The 16770-nt window shown below is 50.0% G+C and overlaps 3 protein-coding genes across 3 annotated transcripts; all 3 read left to right on the forward strand.

Annotated features, from left to right (window-relative positions):
• Positions 1–784: 784 nt before the first annotated feature.
• LOC100904976 (uncharacterized) lies at positions 785–4872 on the forward strand. The gene is given in 2 exon segments (XM_018640910.2): positions 785–4481; positions 4484–4872. Coding segments are annotated over 2 exon segments (4086 nt in total).
• Positions 4873–5730: 858 nt separating this feature from the next.
• Positions 5731–6670, forward strand: LOC100905117 (replication protein A 70 kDa DNA-binding subunit-like). Its single transcript, XM_003737923.1, has 2 exons — positions 5731–6138; positions 6206–6670. Exons 1-2 carry the CDS (start codon positions 5731–5733, stop codon positions 6668–6670), a joined length of 873 nt encoding a protein of 290 aa, XP_003737971.1.
• A 3391-nt stretch (positions 6671–10061) lies between these two features.
• On the forward strand, positions 10062–11554 carry LOC100905260 (uncharacterized). Its single transcript, XM_003737924.1, has 2 exons — positions 10062–10778; positions 10898–11554. Exons 1-2 carry the CDS (start codon positions 10062–10064, stop codon positions 11552–11554), a joined length of 1374 nt encoding a protein of 457 aa, XP_003737972.1.
• Positions 11555–16770: the final 5216 nt, after the last annotated feature.

Raw genomic sequence — 16770 nt, forward strand, 5'->3', positions numbered from 1 at the left:
TATAAAATCGAATGTATGTCTGTCTGTACGTATCGCGATTACTCCCGAACCAAACATCGGAATGCGACGATTTTCCGGTACCGAGGTCAGGACATGCTAGGGATGGTTATAGACCTATCAAATTTCATAAGGGTTCAATCGCCAGGCCCTTTCTCTTTCTTCCCTTTCGTTCCTATACTTCGTTGTTGTTGTTGTACGAATAATTATTCAACTCCGGGTGATAACGAAGATCGCCTTCTCTGGATCGACTCGATAACTTGAAGGCAAACGTATGGTAGCGTTCCGAATGCACTATTTTTGGTTCGTGCCCTGAAAGTCGGCACTCGAAATTACCCGTTGATGATCGTTAGGAATGGCCCCCAAGCGGAGTTCTCTGGGACGTTCCACGCGTCAAGTTAGGAAGCGGAAAGCATCACTCGCACTTGAGACCGAGGATCGGAGGCACGAGAGGCTCGCGCGGGAGAGAGCACGACAGGAATTAGCGCGTTCGAATGAAACAGAAGATCAGAGAACTTTGCGGCTAGAAGCGGATCGGAATCGTCATTTTTCAGCCCGACTTCATGAAAATAGTCGTCAGAGAGAGAGTAGATTGGAGGAAGATCGATTACGAACAGCCCGAAGCCGTATGCATGAGTCCGATGAACGAAGATCGGCACGATTACTGGAGAACAGGGGAAGGTGTACTCAATCCAGGCGCAACCTTCACGTGGATCTGAAACTTGCGGCTTATGAGTACGATCCGGTGTATGATTATAGCAAGCACACCAGCGTGAGTATCGGTAAAATGGATGAGGTCTGTCAGTTCTGTCGGGCATTCAAATTTAGGAATGAGAGTCCTGGAATGTGTTGTGCGGGGGGAAAGGTCGTTTTGCACGAGGTGCATTCACCGCCGGAACCTTTAGCATCGTTAATGCTCGGCCAGACGAGTCAGGCGAATCTTTTTCTTCGAAGCATTCGTAAGTACAACTCATGTTTTCAAATGACATCTTTCGGCGCCACGGAGATTATACGAGACAATTTTATGCCTACCTTCAAAGTATCAGGACAAATCTACCATCGGGTTGGATCGCTTTTACCATTGCCGGAGGCGGATCATCAATTCCTCCAAATCTATTTCATGGGGAATTTCGACGAGCAAGTTGACCAGCGGTGTCGATTTCATTCAGGTGTCAACAGAGACATCGTTGCAGCTTTGCAAGCTTTCTTGCATCAACATAACGAGTTGGTTCGGTTGTTCACGACTGCTTTGGAGCGTATGCCCGAAGACGATTACGTGGTTGTTATCAGAGCTGACAAAACACCGACTGGAGAAAACAAGCATCGCTTCAACGCGCCCTCAATCAATGAGGTTGCAATCGTGATAGTCGGAGAAGAATTCAATTCGCGAGACATCATTCTCCATCGTAGAAACGGCGATCTCCAGAGAGTGGCTGAAACTCATCGGTCTTACGACGCATTACAATATCCACTGATGTTTTGGAGTGGAGACGATGGTTACCATTTCAATATTAGAATGAGGAATGTGCGAACGGGCCAAGAGATGGACAAAAAGGTCAGCTCGATGAATTATTATTCTTATCGTCTGATGATCCGAGAGAACCATGATAATCATATACTGAGATGCCGAGAATTATTCCATCAGTATATAGTTGACATGTATGCGAAAATCGAGAGTGAACGTCTTTTGTTCATCCGGCTGAATCAGACCAAATTGCGATCGGAAGAATATATTCATTTACGAGATGCAATAGCCACAGACGGGAATGTGAATCCGAATCATGTGGGAAACTCTGTTATCCTCCCGGCAACTTTCACTGGAAGTCCACGTCATATGCATGAGTATGCTCAAGATGCGATGACGTATGTTCGGGTCTACGGCCGTCCGGATTTATTCATCACGATCACATGCAACCCGGCTTGGGATGAAATTAAAGACAATTTGTTTCCTGGTCAGGCGGCTTCGCACCGTCATGACATCATCGCGCGTGTTTTCAAGCGAAAATTGAAAGCAATGATGGACTTCATTGTCAAGCACCATGTTTTCGGAGAGCCGCGGTGTTGGATGTACTCCATCGAATGGCAAAAGAGAGGATTACCGCATGCGCATGTTTTGGTTTGGTTGATCCGCAAGATAACCCCAGACAATATAGATGCTGTCATCTCAGCGGAAATACCAGATAAAGATTCAGATCCAGGATTATTCGAGGTCGTCACCAAAAACATGATCCATGGTCCTTGCGGTGCGATCAACAACAAATCTCCGTGTTTGAAAGACGGAATTTGTACGAAGAGATACCCTCGGAATCTTCATGCGGAGACCATAACTGGTAATGATGGATATCCTCAGTATCGACGACGATCAATCGAAGACGGAGGGAGAACAACAACACTCAGGGTTCGCAACCATGATGTTGAAATCGACAATCGTTGGGTCGTACCGTATTCCCCGCTACTTTCCAAAACATTCAAAGCTCACATTAATGTCGAATACTGTAATTCGGTCAAATCTATCAAATATATTTGCAAGTATGTAACCAAGGGGAGTGATATGGCGGTCTTCGGAGTGGGGAACGCATCAGCACCGATCGACGAGATAAAAAGATACCAAATGGGGAGGTATATTAGCAGCAATGAGGCGGTATGGCGTATACTGTCCTTTTCGATACACGAACGATACCCTACGGTAGTTCACTTGGCTGTGCATCTCGAAAATGGACAACGAGTTTACTTCACTGCCGAAAATATGCAATCGAAGGCGTCGTCACCACCAAAAACGACTTTAACAGCTTTTTTCTCATTGTGCGCGAAAGATTCGTTCGCGAGATCGCTCCTCTACGCCGAAGTGCCCAAGTACTACACATGGAATGTTTCTACGAAAGCATTTAGCCGTCGAAAACAAGGCAAGCCGGTTGAGGGACATCCGAGTATGTTTTCGACCGATGCATTAGGTCGAATCTACACGGTTCATCCTAACAATCAAGAATGTTTTTATTTGCGCTTACTGCTGGTACACGTGAGAGGACCGCAATCTTTCCAAGACCTGAGAACGGTGAACGGCGAAGTCCACGAGACCTATCGAGAAGCTTGCTTTGCCTTGAATCTTCTAGAAGATGATATGCACTGGGGGAAAGCACTCAACGATGCTTCGAGTACTGCTATGCCTAAACAGATACGCATTCTGTTTGCAATAATTCTAACAACATGTTCCCCTTCGAATCCACAAGATCTTTGGAATGAATTCAAAGATCATATGAGCGAGGATATTCTCCATCGATACCGAACAGTGAGTCAGGACTACCACCTTCAATTCACATCATCAATCTATAATGAAGCTTTGATTGATATCGAAACTATATGTTTGACCATTGCTAACAAGAGATTGAATCAATTGGGTATGACCGCACCCGATAGAGCAGCGGAAACAATCTTCGATCGCGATCTCGCGCGCGAAACGATTTATGATACTAACAGCTTGAAGTCTTTCGTGACTCACAATCTTCCAAAGTTGACCTCAGAGCAACGTCAAGCATACGATACTATTTTACAAGCAATCGCGGAAGGCAAAGGTGGGTTCTATTTCTTGGATGCACCCGGAGGGACCGGAAAAACCTTCCTGATATCATTGTTACTGGCGTCAATACGATCAAGAAACAAAATAGGTCTCGCAATGGCCTCATCTGGAATCGCAGCAACACTCCTGGAGGGCGGTCGAACAGCCCATTCGGCGCTGAAATTGCCATTGAATTTACATATCAACGAGACTCCAACGTGTAAAATTTCAAAGAGGTCAGGGATGGGGAAGATCCTCGAATCCTGCGATCTTATTATTTGGGACGAGTGCACTATGGCGCACAAAAGAGCCTTAGAAGCGTTACACCGTTTATTGACAGACCTGAGAGGCAACGAGAGTCTGTTCGGTGGAGCTTTGATCCTTCTATCAGGCGATTTCCGGCAAACTTTGCCAGTTATTCCACGTTCCACACCCGCAGACGAATTGAATGCATGTTTGAAAATGTCACCTCTTTGGCAACATGTAAAAAAACTATCGCTGAGAATTAACATGCGTGTTCTAATCCAGAATGATTCATCTGCAGAAGTCTTCGCTAACCAGTTGTTGGACATAGGCAATGGAACGATTGACGCTGACGACTCTTCTGAATGCATTTCACTGCCAAAGAACTTCTGCACGATGACATCTTCCAAGGAGGATTTGATTCAAAAAATCTTTCCCGAGATTTCCTCAAATTATGGGAATCACGAGTGGCTAAGTACACGAGCGATATTAGCCCCAACGAACTCTGATGTGAATGACATTAACTCATCCATCTTAAATGAGGTGACAGGCGATGAGAAGATCTATAAATCGATTGACACTGTGATCGATCAAGAAGAAGTTGTGAACTATCCGATAGAGTTCCTGAATTCATTGAACGTACCTGGTCTACCACCACATGAATTGACATTGAAACTGGGAGTTCCGATTATCTTCTCCGGAACATAAACCCACCCAGATTGTGTAATGGGACAAGGCTCGCAGTGAAAAGATTAGCTGACAACATCATTGAAGCTACAATACTGAGCGGAAAATTCAAGGGAGAAGACGTTCTTCTACCACGTATCCCAATGATACCTACGGATATGCCTTTCGAATTCAAACGTTTGCAATTTCCGGTAAGACTTGCTTTCGCGATGACGATAAATAAGAGCCAAGGGCAAACTTTAGAAGTATGTGGTTTAGATCTGACGAATCCATGTTTTTCTCATGGACAACTCTACGTTGCATGCTCACGGGTCGGAAACCCCTCTAACTTATATGTTTACGCGCCAGATGGAAAAACGAGGAACATTGTGTATCCGCAAGCCTTGAAATAATCAGATGCACTATCGAATATATTCCAATCGAGCCAGTTGATATTGATATCACTTATATAATAGAAACAAAAATTGAATGGGGAAAGGTGAGGTGATAATATTGTCCATTCGGAGCTACGTCTAAAGAGAGTTTTTGATTCCGAAGATTCGAGGATGATTCCATATCCGGGGAAGCATCAATTGAGCAAAAAGAGGTACCTTTCCTGAAAGAGAGCAGTAGCTCTGATGCGAAAGTTGATCATGCGATCAATACGAAATAAATCGGATATAGATTTTCGAATTCAAGAAACCATGTCATCTTTCTCTAATCTCGAAACCCACTAGGCATCAGAACCCCAAATCGTCATCATATCTGGCCAGCATGGAAACCAGAGCTGTGCGTCAAGAATTAGTTTTGGTACTCGAGCCCGTTCTCACGGGGATACGATCGAAACGCATGGGAACTTGGAAGATAATATCATCCGTAACAGTGTTTCCCAACTCTTCGGTTCCGCGAAAAGATTTCTGGGGTTCCGTGAGACGTATTCTGGGGTTCCGCGAGACGAAATCTGGATTTTTCATATCCACATGTGTGATCGTGCATGAAAAATACCAATTCGTTCTTGCGGAGTATCTGTATCTAACACGACCATCATCCTGAATCTGAGAAAAATCGGATTCATTCTTGCATACCGATCACAAGAGATGTGGAAAAGCTAAAATTAGACGAGACATAAGAGCGAACCTCGTGGAATACGAAATACGCTTCTGTACGCGTATTCTGTCTACAGAGACGTCCTGAGACACAGACGAAAAGTATAAAAAGCCGCGAGATTTGTTTCGATTCACCAAGACAACGATATCCAGCATTCACGAATCATGGCCGATGCCACGAATGCGAGGAACGTCCCGGGTCCATCTGGATTTTCTAACAAGAAGCGCAAATCCAACACGACAAGCCCCGATTGCGATGTCTCCATGGTCAAAAAAACAAGGTTTCTAAAAGATGTGGTCTTGACGAGATATGGTGGAGTTTTGGAGGGCAGAGTGACCTCGAAAACACCCATAAAGGAATGGTCCAAAAACGGAAAAGAAGGAAAACTATTCTCTTTCCTCATGGCCGACGAGACAGCCCGAATTAGTGTCATCGTGTCAGGCGACAAGACAGATGAAGTATTTTCGACAATCCAGGTCAACCACTGTTATAGAATCACGGGGTTTAAACCAAAGCCAGTCAATCCTCACTTCAGTTCCACGGATCATGAATGTGAAGTGACGCTCTCGAAGGTAAAAACAAAGCCGCCGGTCTCGCTCAATCACATACTTCCATCTTACGCATAATCACTTTTTCTAGATCTCGAAAATCAAAGAAATCGAGAGGGACGACATCCCACAAACTCAATCCCTCTGTTCCTCGATTGCGAGCATTCTCAATATCGAGAAAAATTGCCTCATAGACTTGACGGCAATTCTATTTGATCTACTCCCGGTTCAGAACATAACATGTCGCGATGGCTCCATTCAGAAAAAGCAAACGGCGTTGTTGGTTGACGACTCGAAGAAAATTGTCTCGCTCGATCTCTGGAACAAGCACGTGGAAAAATTAACAGACATGGAGGGCTGTCCCGTATCTATCAAGTCGATAACCGTAAAAGAGTTTCGTGGCAAAATAGTTCTCGGTTCGATGGCGAACACCACCTTCAACGATGGTGAACCGACCGGCGAAACACGAAAAGAATATCAGAAAAAGTGGTGGCTGACGGGAGGTGTTTTCTCAGAGTTCGAGGAGCTGGAGATACCCCTGCCGACTACCGAATAAAGAAACTCGACATCCTATCCGCTAGAGTCTGATTCTGTAGTAATCAGTAGTGTGATCAAGAGTTTTCCTATTTCACCTCTACACGAATGGCTAGAAAACGAACCATGATTTGCGGCGGTCTACCTTCATTAGCCGAACGTGTCCTTGGTGTCGATCCGTCTATTTGCCGCAGCGAAGCGCGGGCGGGAACTTGATATCACGACGAAACCCTTCCTCGAAGCACTGTCGTCACCCTAGCCGAGCCTTACCAGTCTCGAGAAGCATGACCTCCGCTGGACGTGAAAGCCTTGTGAACCATCAAATGTGCCGAGAAGTTCGGCGAACGAGCCATGCTTGAGTGGGGGGGGGCTGTCATGGGAACAGAGCTGATGCGGAGCTAGGACCGAAAGCTGAGATCCTATAGGGGAATCCCGAAACCGAAGCTCAGCATCGGATCGGAAAAAAACGAAATTCTACGTCGTAAAATCTGCCGAAAGACGTTCCTAACCCCCGTGGAGTTACGCCCACGACAGTTTTAAAACAATCTTGTTTGTCTTGATTTTATCTCAATCAACGGACTGCAGGCCATCGATGAGCACTATATGGTATTAAACTAAGACGGCTGCTCAGTCACGATGGAAAAGAAACAAACTCAATCTCTCCATGGAGCCTCGTTCACTCAATAAGCTCGAAACGTACCGAGATTGCTATTTTCGTACAGGTACCTGCAGAGGACTCGGAAGCCGACGGTCGTCTCCCTAGCCAAGATTTCCGTCCTCGCTTGCCCGCCCATCCTCCCACCAGACTGCCTCTCCATTCAGGGTCAATAAAATACGCAGCACTCTGGGAAAAAAATAGGTTTTCCAGCTGCTCTCAGGCGTATGCTTCAGTGCCTTGCTCGTCGCCGAGGCTGCCGAGGTACACAGAACGAATTGCTCTGGTCTCGTGGGAAAGACGTCGGCAATTGCTCTAGGTATGTACCTAGCTACCTACTTCATGCTGCTACTGCTGCCGTTTCTGAAGTGGACTTGGCTGAGTCTACCACGAAACCCAATAAAGACTCGGAGTCTATAAAGCTCCCGCGAACAAGGATTGAGATGTAGTCCGCTGTGAACACACCCGCTGAGACGCAAGCGGTCCGAACGGGTCGAGTCCGGCTGAGCCGTGTCGCCGAGCTCAGATAACATATCGCGAATTAGAACTACTTAGGCTAACGCCTGACGGGCTAAACCGTTGTCGGTCTGCTTTATCTTATGTCAGGGCAGTTTGTAATCCACTCTGGCTGGCCGAACTCGATGACAGGAGACGAACTAGCTTTCAGATAGCAGTGGAAAGACTACGCCTACTGGGAAGCCACCAGACCCGGTATTCGCCGCTAAAACGAGCGGCGTCTCGGGCCGAGCCCCCGGTGGCGTCGCAGCATCTTTCGCGTCTGTCGTCGGCTGACCGCAGATATTTCCCTGGACGGATTTCCCTGTGATCACCTGAGGGGGAGAAAGAACCTGGAGAAAGAACGGGAATGGCCTTCTCCCCCCTTTCGGCTGTCCCCAAAACACGACGAAACGCTCGAGGCTGTTTCTGTGGCATCACTCCAGAAGGCGGAGAGACTCGTGCTGATAACGTTCTCAACTAGACTGACTGAGAGGGAGCATCAGCGCTTATCTCGTGGCGTTTCGGGAACAGCCCGAGCCCTGCGATACGTGGCATCCTGCTCACTGACTGACTGACTGAGTAATCCCTCCATACGTGATGAGCTCCCTTGTGCGGAGACTCCAGAGCTGCACGTCAGCAGTGAATGGAGCGACAGCGGTGCACAAATGCACACCGAGAAGTCCCAGTCCACGAAGTCGAGCTAAACTTCTCGGCGGATACGTGCTTGGATTTGTCATGCGGCGACAAGAACGGATACGACGACAAGTGGAAGAGACGAGAGCAACTGTCGCATCCACTTTCCGAACTCCTCCAGAGAGAAGTCAGACGCATCCCGGGAGATTTCGAGGATCCATCCAAAGGGCGGCATCTGGCGCCTGTCGAAATTTTCGCATCGGTATCCTGCTCGCTTCTCTCGGCATCCTTGTCCGATGCACCCCATTGCCCAGGACCGACTTTGTTCGGAACGAATGAGCGCGAGTCCGGACAGACGGACGCGGATACACACGATATCGGCTCCGGCGAGGGCATCGGCGCCCCCGTGGAGGGCTTATTGAGGTTCAAGGTCGCTTGATGGGTGCACTATTTTTAACGGTCCGATCGATCGCTACCGGAGTGACTCCATATAGATTTTCGGAGCACCAGGCTTAGGCTAGGGATGAAACCCTCGGAATCGATGAGCCGCCCGGAGATGAGAATCCGACTGAGGACGGAATTCGCAGCTCGGACTCCGACAAGCGGAGTAAGGCTAGTAGTGTTGAAGCCGTGGACGGAGGCGCGCACTTGGCGTGAGTGTTGCGAACGATCCTAGAGCTTCCGCTCACGCCACGGTCGGGAGCGAGCACGGCGCAGACGCTGTGGAACGACGAGCCCGGGGGAGAAACTCCCCGGAGGTAGAAACTTCTCCAACGTCTGCCTTGCGAAATGGCTCTGAGCGAGCGTCTAAAATGAACGAGTGATTTTCCTTTCGGGAACGTTCGATCTATGGATCCGCCCGCAAGGTCACGAGTGCTTCCCCAGAAGGGGAGTAGGGAGCCCATTCCCGGATGCCCATCTCCGAAGAGCGCTTCCAGATTGTCTATTCAGAGAACGTCAGTCTTTTATTTTTCTCGTCGCCAATCCGGCACGCATCGCAATCCACAGACGATTCGACGAGGCTTGTCAGCTGTTCTGAGGAGAAATTTCGCAAAACAGCGCTCACATGGCGAAGTGTGAGGAGCGAAGTGCTGGAGGACACCGCGGTCCACGACAACTCGGCCTCGGCGACAACTCGGCCACTACGACAACTCGGCCACTACGACAGCTCGGCCACTACGACAACTCGGCCACTACGACAACCCGGCCTCAGCGACAACTCGGCCTCCACGACAACTGGGCCACCACGACAACTCGGCCACCATAGAGACTCCTTTTTTTATAGAATTGCACGTAAACCCGCGCTCCGGCTTTCTCCGAGAATCTGCCCCTTTTGATCCATCCTGGAAAGCCCGAACGCCCCGCCTGACTGCACTCGGACCTCGGAGAATCATAGAACACTTCGGCACTTCCCCTCATCCACAGACGGTCTGGGAAGCTTTAGACCTCATTAGACCGAAAGACCGTATTTAGAGTCGCCGCCTGTCGTGCTAGAATGTAGTCGGTGTTGTTGCTATCGTCGTTGCTCGTACGTGCAGCATGTTTACCACGAGGCATCCGAAGACTTTCCGAACGGATCCCACGCCTGGCATCGGACTGAAACATCTCCGCGAAGACAGGAATCAGGATGTCAGTTTCCGTCGAAAGTCAGCGAGGAAAAGAGAGACTGGCCCACGACGGGTATCTGTACGTGTTCGCGCAAAGGAGTAAGGATCAACAGACAGAGTTCTGGCGCTGTCAATACAAGGCCAGCAAAAGTCAGAAGTGCACGGCCCGCGTTCATAGGTCTGTTAGAACTGGGGAGATCACGATCAAAGGCGCTCACACTGACATGCCGAGTTCAGCAGCTATAGAAGTCCAACAGAAGAAGGTAGCGATGAAACGTCGAGCGGTGGAGACTCTAGAAGCACCGCAGCAGATCATCAACAAGATACGTGCTACTTCGTCGCTGGCTGCCAAGGGGAGCATCGAGAGCAATAAATCGCTGACAAGGACGATACAAAGAATTCGCAATCGTGTCGGAATACCTTCGGTGCACTACACGGATCGTCGGGATATCGTCATCCCTGAAGAATATCGAGTGTATGAAAGTAGCCCCGGGATTGTGGAACGGTTCTTGCTCGGTGACTCGGGATCCGACGATCCCAACAGGATCTTCCTCTTCGGCAGAGAAACGGTGGCCTCCTGGATCGGGGGAGTTTCGAAAATCTACTGTGACGGGACCTTTAGTTTGGCCCCGAATGAGTTCGCCCAAGTCTTCGTGATCCTTGCGGAACGTCCAGGATGCGTGACCCCGATTTGCTACGCTCTTCTGCCGAATAAGTCGGAAGAATCGTATTGCAAGGTAATTTCTAGAAAGAAGATAACGTAGATTAAGTTTGAGCTGACGGTAGCAGTTGAGAATGTCGCCTTGTCCTATATTCTTAAGCCCCTTAACTAACCCGTCATTCGCTTCTCTGCTAGATGCTCGATATGTTAACACTCGGATGGCCGGCCTTCAACCCGACGAGCGTTTCCGTAGATTTTGAAAAGGGCCTGATGAACGCGTTCAGCGCCTACTTCCCCGATGCTCAGATTCAGGGATGCTTCTTTCATCTTGTGCAAAACATGAAGAAGCAAGTCGCGGCTCACGGTTTGAGCAGAAGATATCGTAACGAACCGGATTTCGAGCTCAAGGCAAAGATGATCTCGGCGCTCGCGTTCATTCCCCCAGAAAGACTGGAGGTCGCGCTCCGCGAGCTCCGCAGTGATTTGCCAGAGGAATTACAGACAGTCCTGGATTACTTCGAAGACAATTATATCGGACGTCTCCAGGCTCGCGGCGATGGATCTCTGACACGCCGGAACCCGTTGTTCCCGGTTTCCATGTGGACCGTCTACGAGCGCTCGCTTCGAGGGGAATCCCGGACGAACAACTACGCGGAAGCGGCCCATCGCAGTCTTCAGCGCCAGTTCCGTGTCGAGCACCCGGGGATGCTCAAATTCATTGACGGAATCCGTTCTGTGCAACAGAGCAAGGACGCCGATTTGGAGCGTTATATAGCCGGGTACGCCGCTGATGGGAAGAAGAACAAGTATGCTGAGAATGACCGTAGAATTCTACGTATCCTAGAAACGTAAACACCAATACCTTAAGCGAGACTTTGAGGGGCATCGCCCATACCTACAAAATGAACCCTTGAAGCGGAAATCCCTCAACGTTGTCAATCTGTACATACAGTACATTCCAGTCAATTCAAGTTTCCTCCGAAGATTGTGTGAGAGGATTTCATAAAAACCAAGTGACGCGTTCTTCCGACGCTTGTGAGAAGAGACAAGGCATACCGAGTCACCTTGATTCTTTCAGAAAGTCTTTTCATTCAGTCATTCTCCGATTCTATAAAGAAGGAGTCTCCATGGTGGCCGAGTTGTCGTAGTGGCCCAGTTGTCGTGGAGGCCGAGTTGTCGCTGAGGCCGGGTTGTCGTAGTGGCCGAGTTGTCGTAGTGGCCGAGCTGTCGTAGTGGCCGAGTTGTCGTAGTGGCCGAGCTGTCGCCGAGGCCGAGTTGACGCGGTCCGAGGACACCGGGATCTCTAGCAATCGTACCCATTGCTATTCCGAGGCGTCTTGGCCCCTCCTGGGTGACTCTGACGTACCTGTCAAACTTCCTCCTCATCCGCTCCATTGGAGTTGGGACTTTAATAGGAGTCAGGTTGTCTCACTTTATATCGTCGGCGCGGTTGCCAAGCAGCTTGACTTGACGCGGCAGAGCCGTCTATCAGCTGCAGCGGGATGAACGCCTCTCGAAGATAATAAGGCGTTGTACGCGCTTCGCAAACCAGACCTGCTTACACCCGATAGCGATGAACTCTGTTGCCAGCCCGATCGAGTTTGCCTTCTCCAGGAGGATGAGGACGACCTTAGGAACCTCGACTGAGCATTGATGCACCGCGTACAAGCATGGAGAGATCTTCGCCGTGATGCGCTCCATGGACAGCTGTGTCTTCTCTCGATCGAGCTGGCGAGCAATCCAAGGCGGATTCGCGACAGTAGATCCCTGAAGATGCGAACGGGCCTTGGTCAGATCCCGATAGATCCGAAAGGGGTGGCGAACATTAAACAATCTTATGCAATCATTTAGGTACGGCTTCCAACTCTGCGGAAGCGACTCGCGGCGAGCAAGAGGCGCTCTCCCGGAGCAGGGAGCGGGGAGGAACGAGGGAGAAAAAAGCAAAGCCTGGCCCTGCGTACCGAAGAAAAGGTAAACGGCAAGACAAGGTTCGTAATTTGTTATAATGGTCCGTGAGGGCGTCACAGACCCGAGATGCCGACCCTTTAAGCTCTGCCGCCTGTTCGTCTCACCCGACAGCTGATACGACGCGGCGGGCATAGGTACGTTCGTAGGTTCCGATAGGGCGACAGAAAAAAAAAGATAGCGAACGTGGCTGCCGTACGCGGTGCCCGAGCAGCCAAGAACCGCCGACGGCGCTCGAGTCGAATGTTCTGAGTTGTTTCGAATCGTAAAGAGAATCAAACGATCATTCTCTGTTAATGCCAGTTCACTTGAAGAATTCGCTCGGGAATCTTCCACTCGCTCCTCGTATCCAGCTCGGCGACCGCTCAGGACGATGACTTGTCGCAGAAAGCTTTCCCCCAAATTCGAATTCCGACCGGGCTCAATGAATCAGCGATTCCCGATTCGTTTTCGCCGACGCTCTGATCGAACCCCCGACTGATTACGGGCGAACGTGAGCACGCATCGGCGAAAGTTCAGGCAGAGGGGAATCGACCTAATTAGGCGCAGCTTTCGATCCGCATCCGCACGGCCCGAGCTTGCAATCAGCTGATTTTGAAATATGTCCGACGTCTGATTTAAAACGTTGCGTTTGCCGTAGAGCTGACCTCTCGGGAGCGACTACCCCCGAACACGATATGTTCCACTCACGATCTGGTCGTGATGATCATCGCGGCATGATCTGGTCATCTGTTTCCGAACTCTGGTCGTTCCAGGACCTGTCGGTCGGCTATATGCGGGAGTTCTCCCCTCGAATCCTCGGAGTAGCGGACAGAGTGGAGTGAGCTGCTCCACAGTCTCGACCTTCCAAGAGCACGATCGATCACGAGGGTCGAGAAACTTCTTCAAAAGGACATCCGAGCATCTTGGAGTTCCGAGCTTGTAGAGCTTCTAGAGCCGAGGGTGAAATATTTCTATTTGCCCCTGGGTCTCGGGAGACAACCGTGCGTGAGGTTTCCGGCGCTCAGCTTCCAGCGCCACGACCGGAAATCCGGTGAGCCAGCGGTGCGTCAAGAGCGTCTGACGGCTTGCAGTCAAGCCATATGAGACGTCGCAGGACCGACCGCAGAAAGCTCTCAGGCCACCCACGGCAGTTTCTCTTGAAAACCCGAAAGCCTTTCTTTACGGATGAGGTTATTCTCACGGGCGCCGACTACGGCTGCAGCGCTCTGTCTGTCAGACCGAGCGAGCAAGCGTCCGACCGGCCGGCTGACAGACTGACTGAGACAGCGCCAGGAAACAAGCTAGTTTAAAGGCTGCTCTGCCGACAGCCGACCACTAACCCGTTTATGGAGCGCGATCTGGACTCAATTAAGGAAGCGCTCTATCGGCGGCGGAGGGAGTGAGCTCCTCGCTTGTTTGCTCAGTGGCATTCAATATCAGACCAGCTAGCTAATTTGGCTTATCCGTCGAACCAGAGGTCGTATATCTTATCGCTCATTTCGACCACAGACACTTCCTGGCTATGGACGCATGCGAGCGAGCGAGCTTGCATTCAGCGTCGTTCGATGCATTGATGCCTGCCCTGGAGCTCCGTCAGGCATAGTTTGCAGGGCAACGCATCTCGGGGAGACTTCTTTTCGAGCCGAGCTCTGAAACAAAGGTTCCGGGAGTATCGATGAGCTTCAAAGAAACAATGCACCGACGCCGACGTCGCGACGTTCCAGCGCGGAACGCATCCTCCCGGTGCGCGACTCAGTGACGCTCTGACGACGTCTCGTTCTCTCACAGTAAAAAAAATCTCATGAACCACGAAGCCTTCGGAAGCCTCGCTCTAACGAGTTTCCAGGACGAATGAACCATCGAGTTTTCTTTGCAAGGAGTCGAGGCGGAAACGCTTGCTAATCTCCTGTTCGTGGAAACCAGGAGAGTATGGCGAAAAAAATCGATGAACGCGGGGAGAATATTGATCGGGATAGCTCGGAATTCACTGTATGATGCAATTCACGTACGCCGGACGCGGAAATTCGCGGTTTTTCGCTCCCTATTCGTCAAACAGGTCTGCTGTTCGACCGTCTGTTCTCCTGCTCGGCCCAGAATCACGTTTTTGCGCCCGCATTGGACCCCTCGAGCTCGATTCGAAGTCGCTCGCTTCGGTCATCGCAGAGATAATGACGTGGAGCATAATTAATCGAGGAACTTAATCTTTGCTTCTCGCTCACGCTGTCCCCGCCAGTCGGGACTCGCTTTCCCTCGGGAATCCATGCCTAAATTGAAGGCGTATCCTCCATACAAGCGCGGCGCGGCGGTGGCCAACCCTCTTGCTCCCGCGGACGACAACGACCATGATGCCGGAGTCCGCAAATCTCCTGGACCATTAGTTTTCCAGAATGAGCGCTGTCTGCCACTTTCCCACTCCGATAAGACCTTTGCTTGTCGACTTTTCGAGCCTTCAGGGTTCAGGGCAACCTCCGTCTCCTTAATCTATGGATTTGCTCCGAGCGTATTTTGAATCACCGCCGAGATAAATTATTGCCCCTTCATATCGAGCACCTCTCAAACTCCTAGTTGTTTGTCCGTCGACGTGAAGTTGGCCATCGCTTTGGGAAAATAAGGCTCCCACCTGTATTTAATACCAGGAACAGGTCGGAGGGAGTTCGCAAAATAAACGAAGAAGCTCCGCTAGGCAGTGGAGACCTCTCTCCCACGATACGGACTCGCCCACTTTTGTTGATGACTCGTGAAATGAGATGGTAGAGCTCAGGAAATCATCTTGAGTCTGCCGCTTGGGCTTCGAGTAACTGGAGAGTTTGCACGCTTCTTTATTCCAACGGAATATTCCGCCTGACGCCTTTGTGTGGCTCTGTCACGTTTTATCTTTTTATATACATACATATACAGCGGCTGTGGCGGCTGCTCCAATTCAGAAGCTTCGCCATCACCGCCAGCCCCGCTCAGAGAACATCAATCACGAGGGAGTTTGTGCAAGAATTTGGGACTCCTCGATGGGGTCACTCGCACATACTGTGGAGAGCTCCAGTGACTTCGTCTGGCTAGCTCACACAGGGATCGGGATTGGCAAGGACCCTCCCGGAACAATCAGAGGAAAGAGTCCCTAGCACAGACATGAATATCATTTAGGTGATTTTATCGAGCCCCAACGGCGGAACGAGAGGTCGCGGGGAGCGTGAAGCGAGTTTTAGGAAATGTAAAATCCTCGGCTGATATCGGAACTTCCGGTACCGCATTATCTTTTCGCATCACGAGGTATCCTTCCACGCAGACGCTGCCGTTCCTGAGCGCTAGCCTCTGTTTCGAATGATTCCAGTAGCGTGGCGTTTATGATGATTAAGATTCGAGACGGTACATGGCTCACACGTTACACTGACGATGAAAGGGATGAGCTAGGGCGTCGTTTTTCGAGGAAGTTCTCGGATTATCGTTTTCTTTGGAAGCTGGCGCTTTTGTCTCTGTGTCCGCTCGTGGTTACTCTGTTCCGGCTTTAGGAGTCGAAAGCAAGCGAACGCGATAGCTGAGTCGGTGATCTGTTGGCCAACCATAGGAGAATAGAACAGATAGAGCCCGCAGCGAGGCTGAATCACCAGAAGAGGAAACTGCAACAAAGGACGGAATCTCAACGACGAGCGGGCAGCCCTACCCGAAGGGTACCCCCTTGTCCCCCTCCCTACGATAGATAAGAGATCACAATTAGCGATGGAAATCAGTCGTTCGGGAGGATAAGACCCTTTCAAAACTTCTATCCGATCGTACACTCCAAGACAGAAGAGATTTGCGACTTTCAACCTCCCAACGATAAGCATACGGAAGCCGTACTTCCCTTGGCTGGTTGAGACACCTCGTTTCGTCGAAGTGGCCAGCGCTACTCAGACGGTGGATAACCTTATGAGTCGGATGTCTCCTGTCCCGGACGGCCGGTTTCGAGAGAAAATCAAGAGAAAGCGCATTCGAACTGCGAAAGTTTTCAGAGGGGTAATTCGGTAGCCAGTAATGGGTTTCATTTGATTACTGTTTCGAAGCTCATTCCCCATGTGCGCTCGTTTCGACCGCAAATTGCGGCCGTTTAAGCCACATTAGACTTTACGGAAGTTGAAATTCGCAAGGTG

Source organism: Galendromus occidentalis, unplaced genomic scaffold (genome assembly GCF_000255335.2).
Source record: "Galendromus occidentalis unplaced genomic scaffold, Mocc_1.1 scf7180000075683, whole genome shotgun sequence".
In the NCBI taxonomy this organism is placed as follows: Eukaryota; Metazoa; Arthropoda; class Arachnida; order Mesostigmata; family Phytoseiidae; genus Galendromus; species Galendromus occidentalis.

Excerpts from the sequence above, each read along its gene's own strand:
- LOC100905117 (XM_003737923.1), top strand. The coding sequence starts at position 5,731 with ATGGCCGATGCCACGAATGCGAGGAACGTCCCGGGTCCATCTGGATTT. Across the intron at positions 6,139-6,205 it reads GTGAAGTGACGCTCTCGAAG|ATCTCGAAAATCAAAGAAAT; the intron begins GTAAAAACAAAG and ends CACTTTTTCTAG.
- LOC100905260 (XM_003737924.1), top strand. The coding sequence starts at position 10,062 with ATGTCAGTTTCCGTCGAAAGTCAGCGAGGAAAAGAGAGACTGGCCCAC. Across the intron at positions 10,779-10,897 it reads CGGAAGAATCGTATTGCAAG|ATGCTCGATATGTTAACACT; the intron begins GTAATTTCTAGA and ends CTTCTCTGCTAG.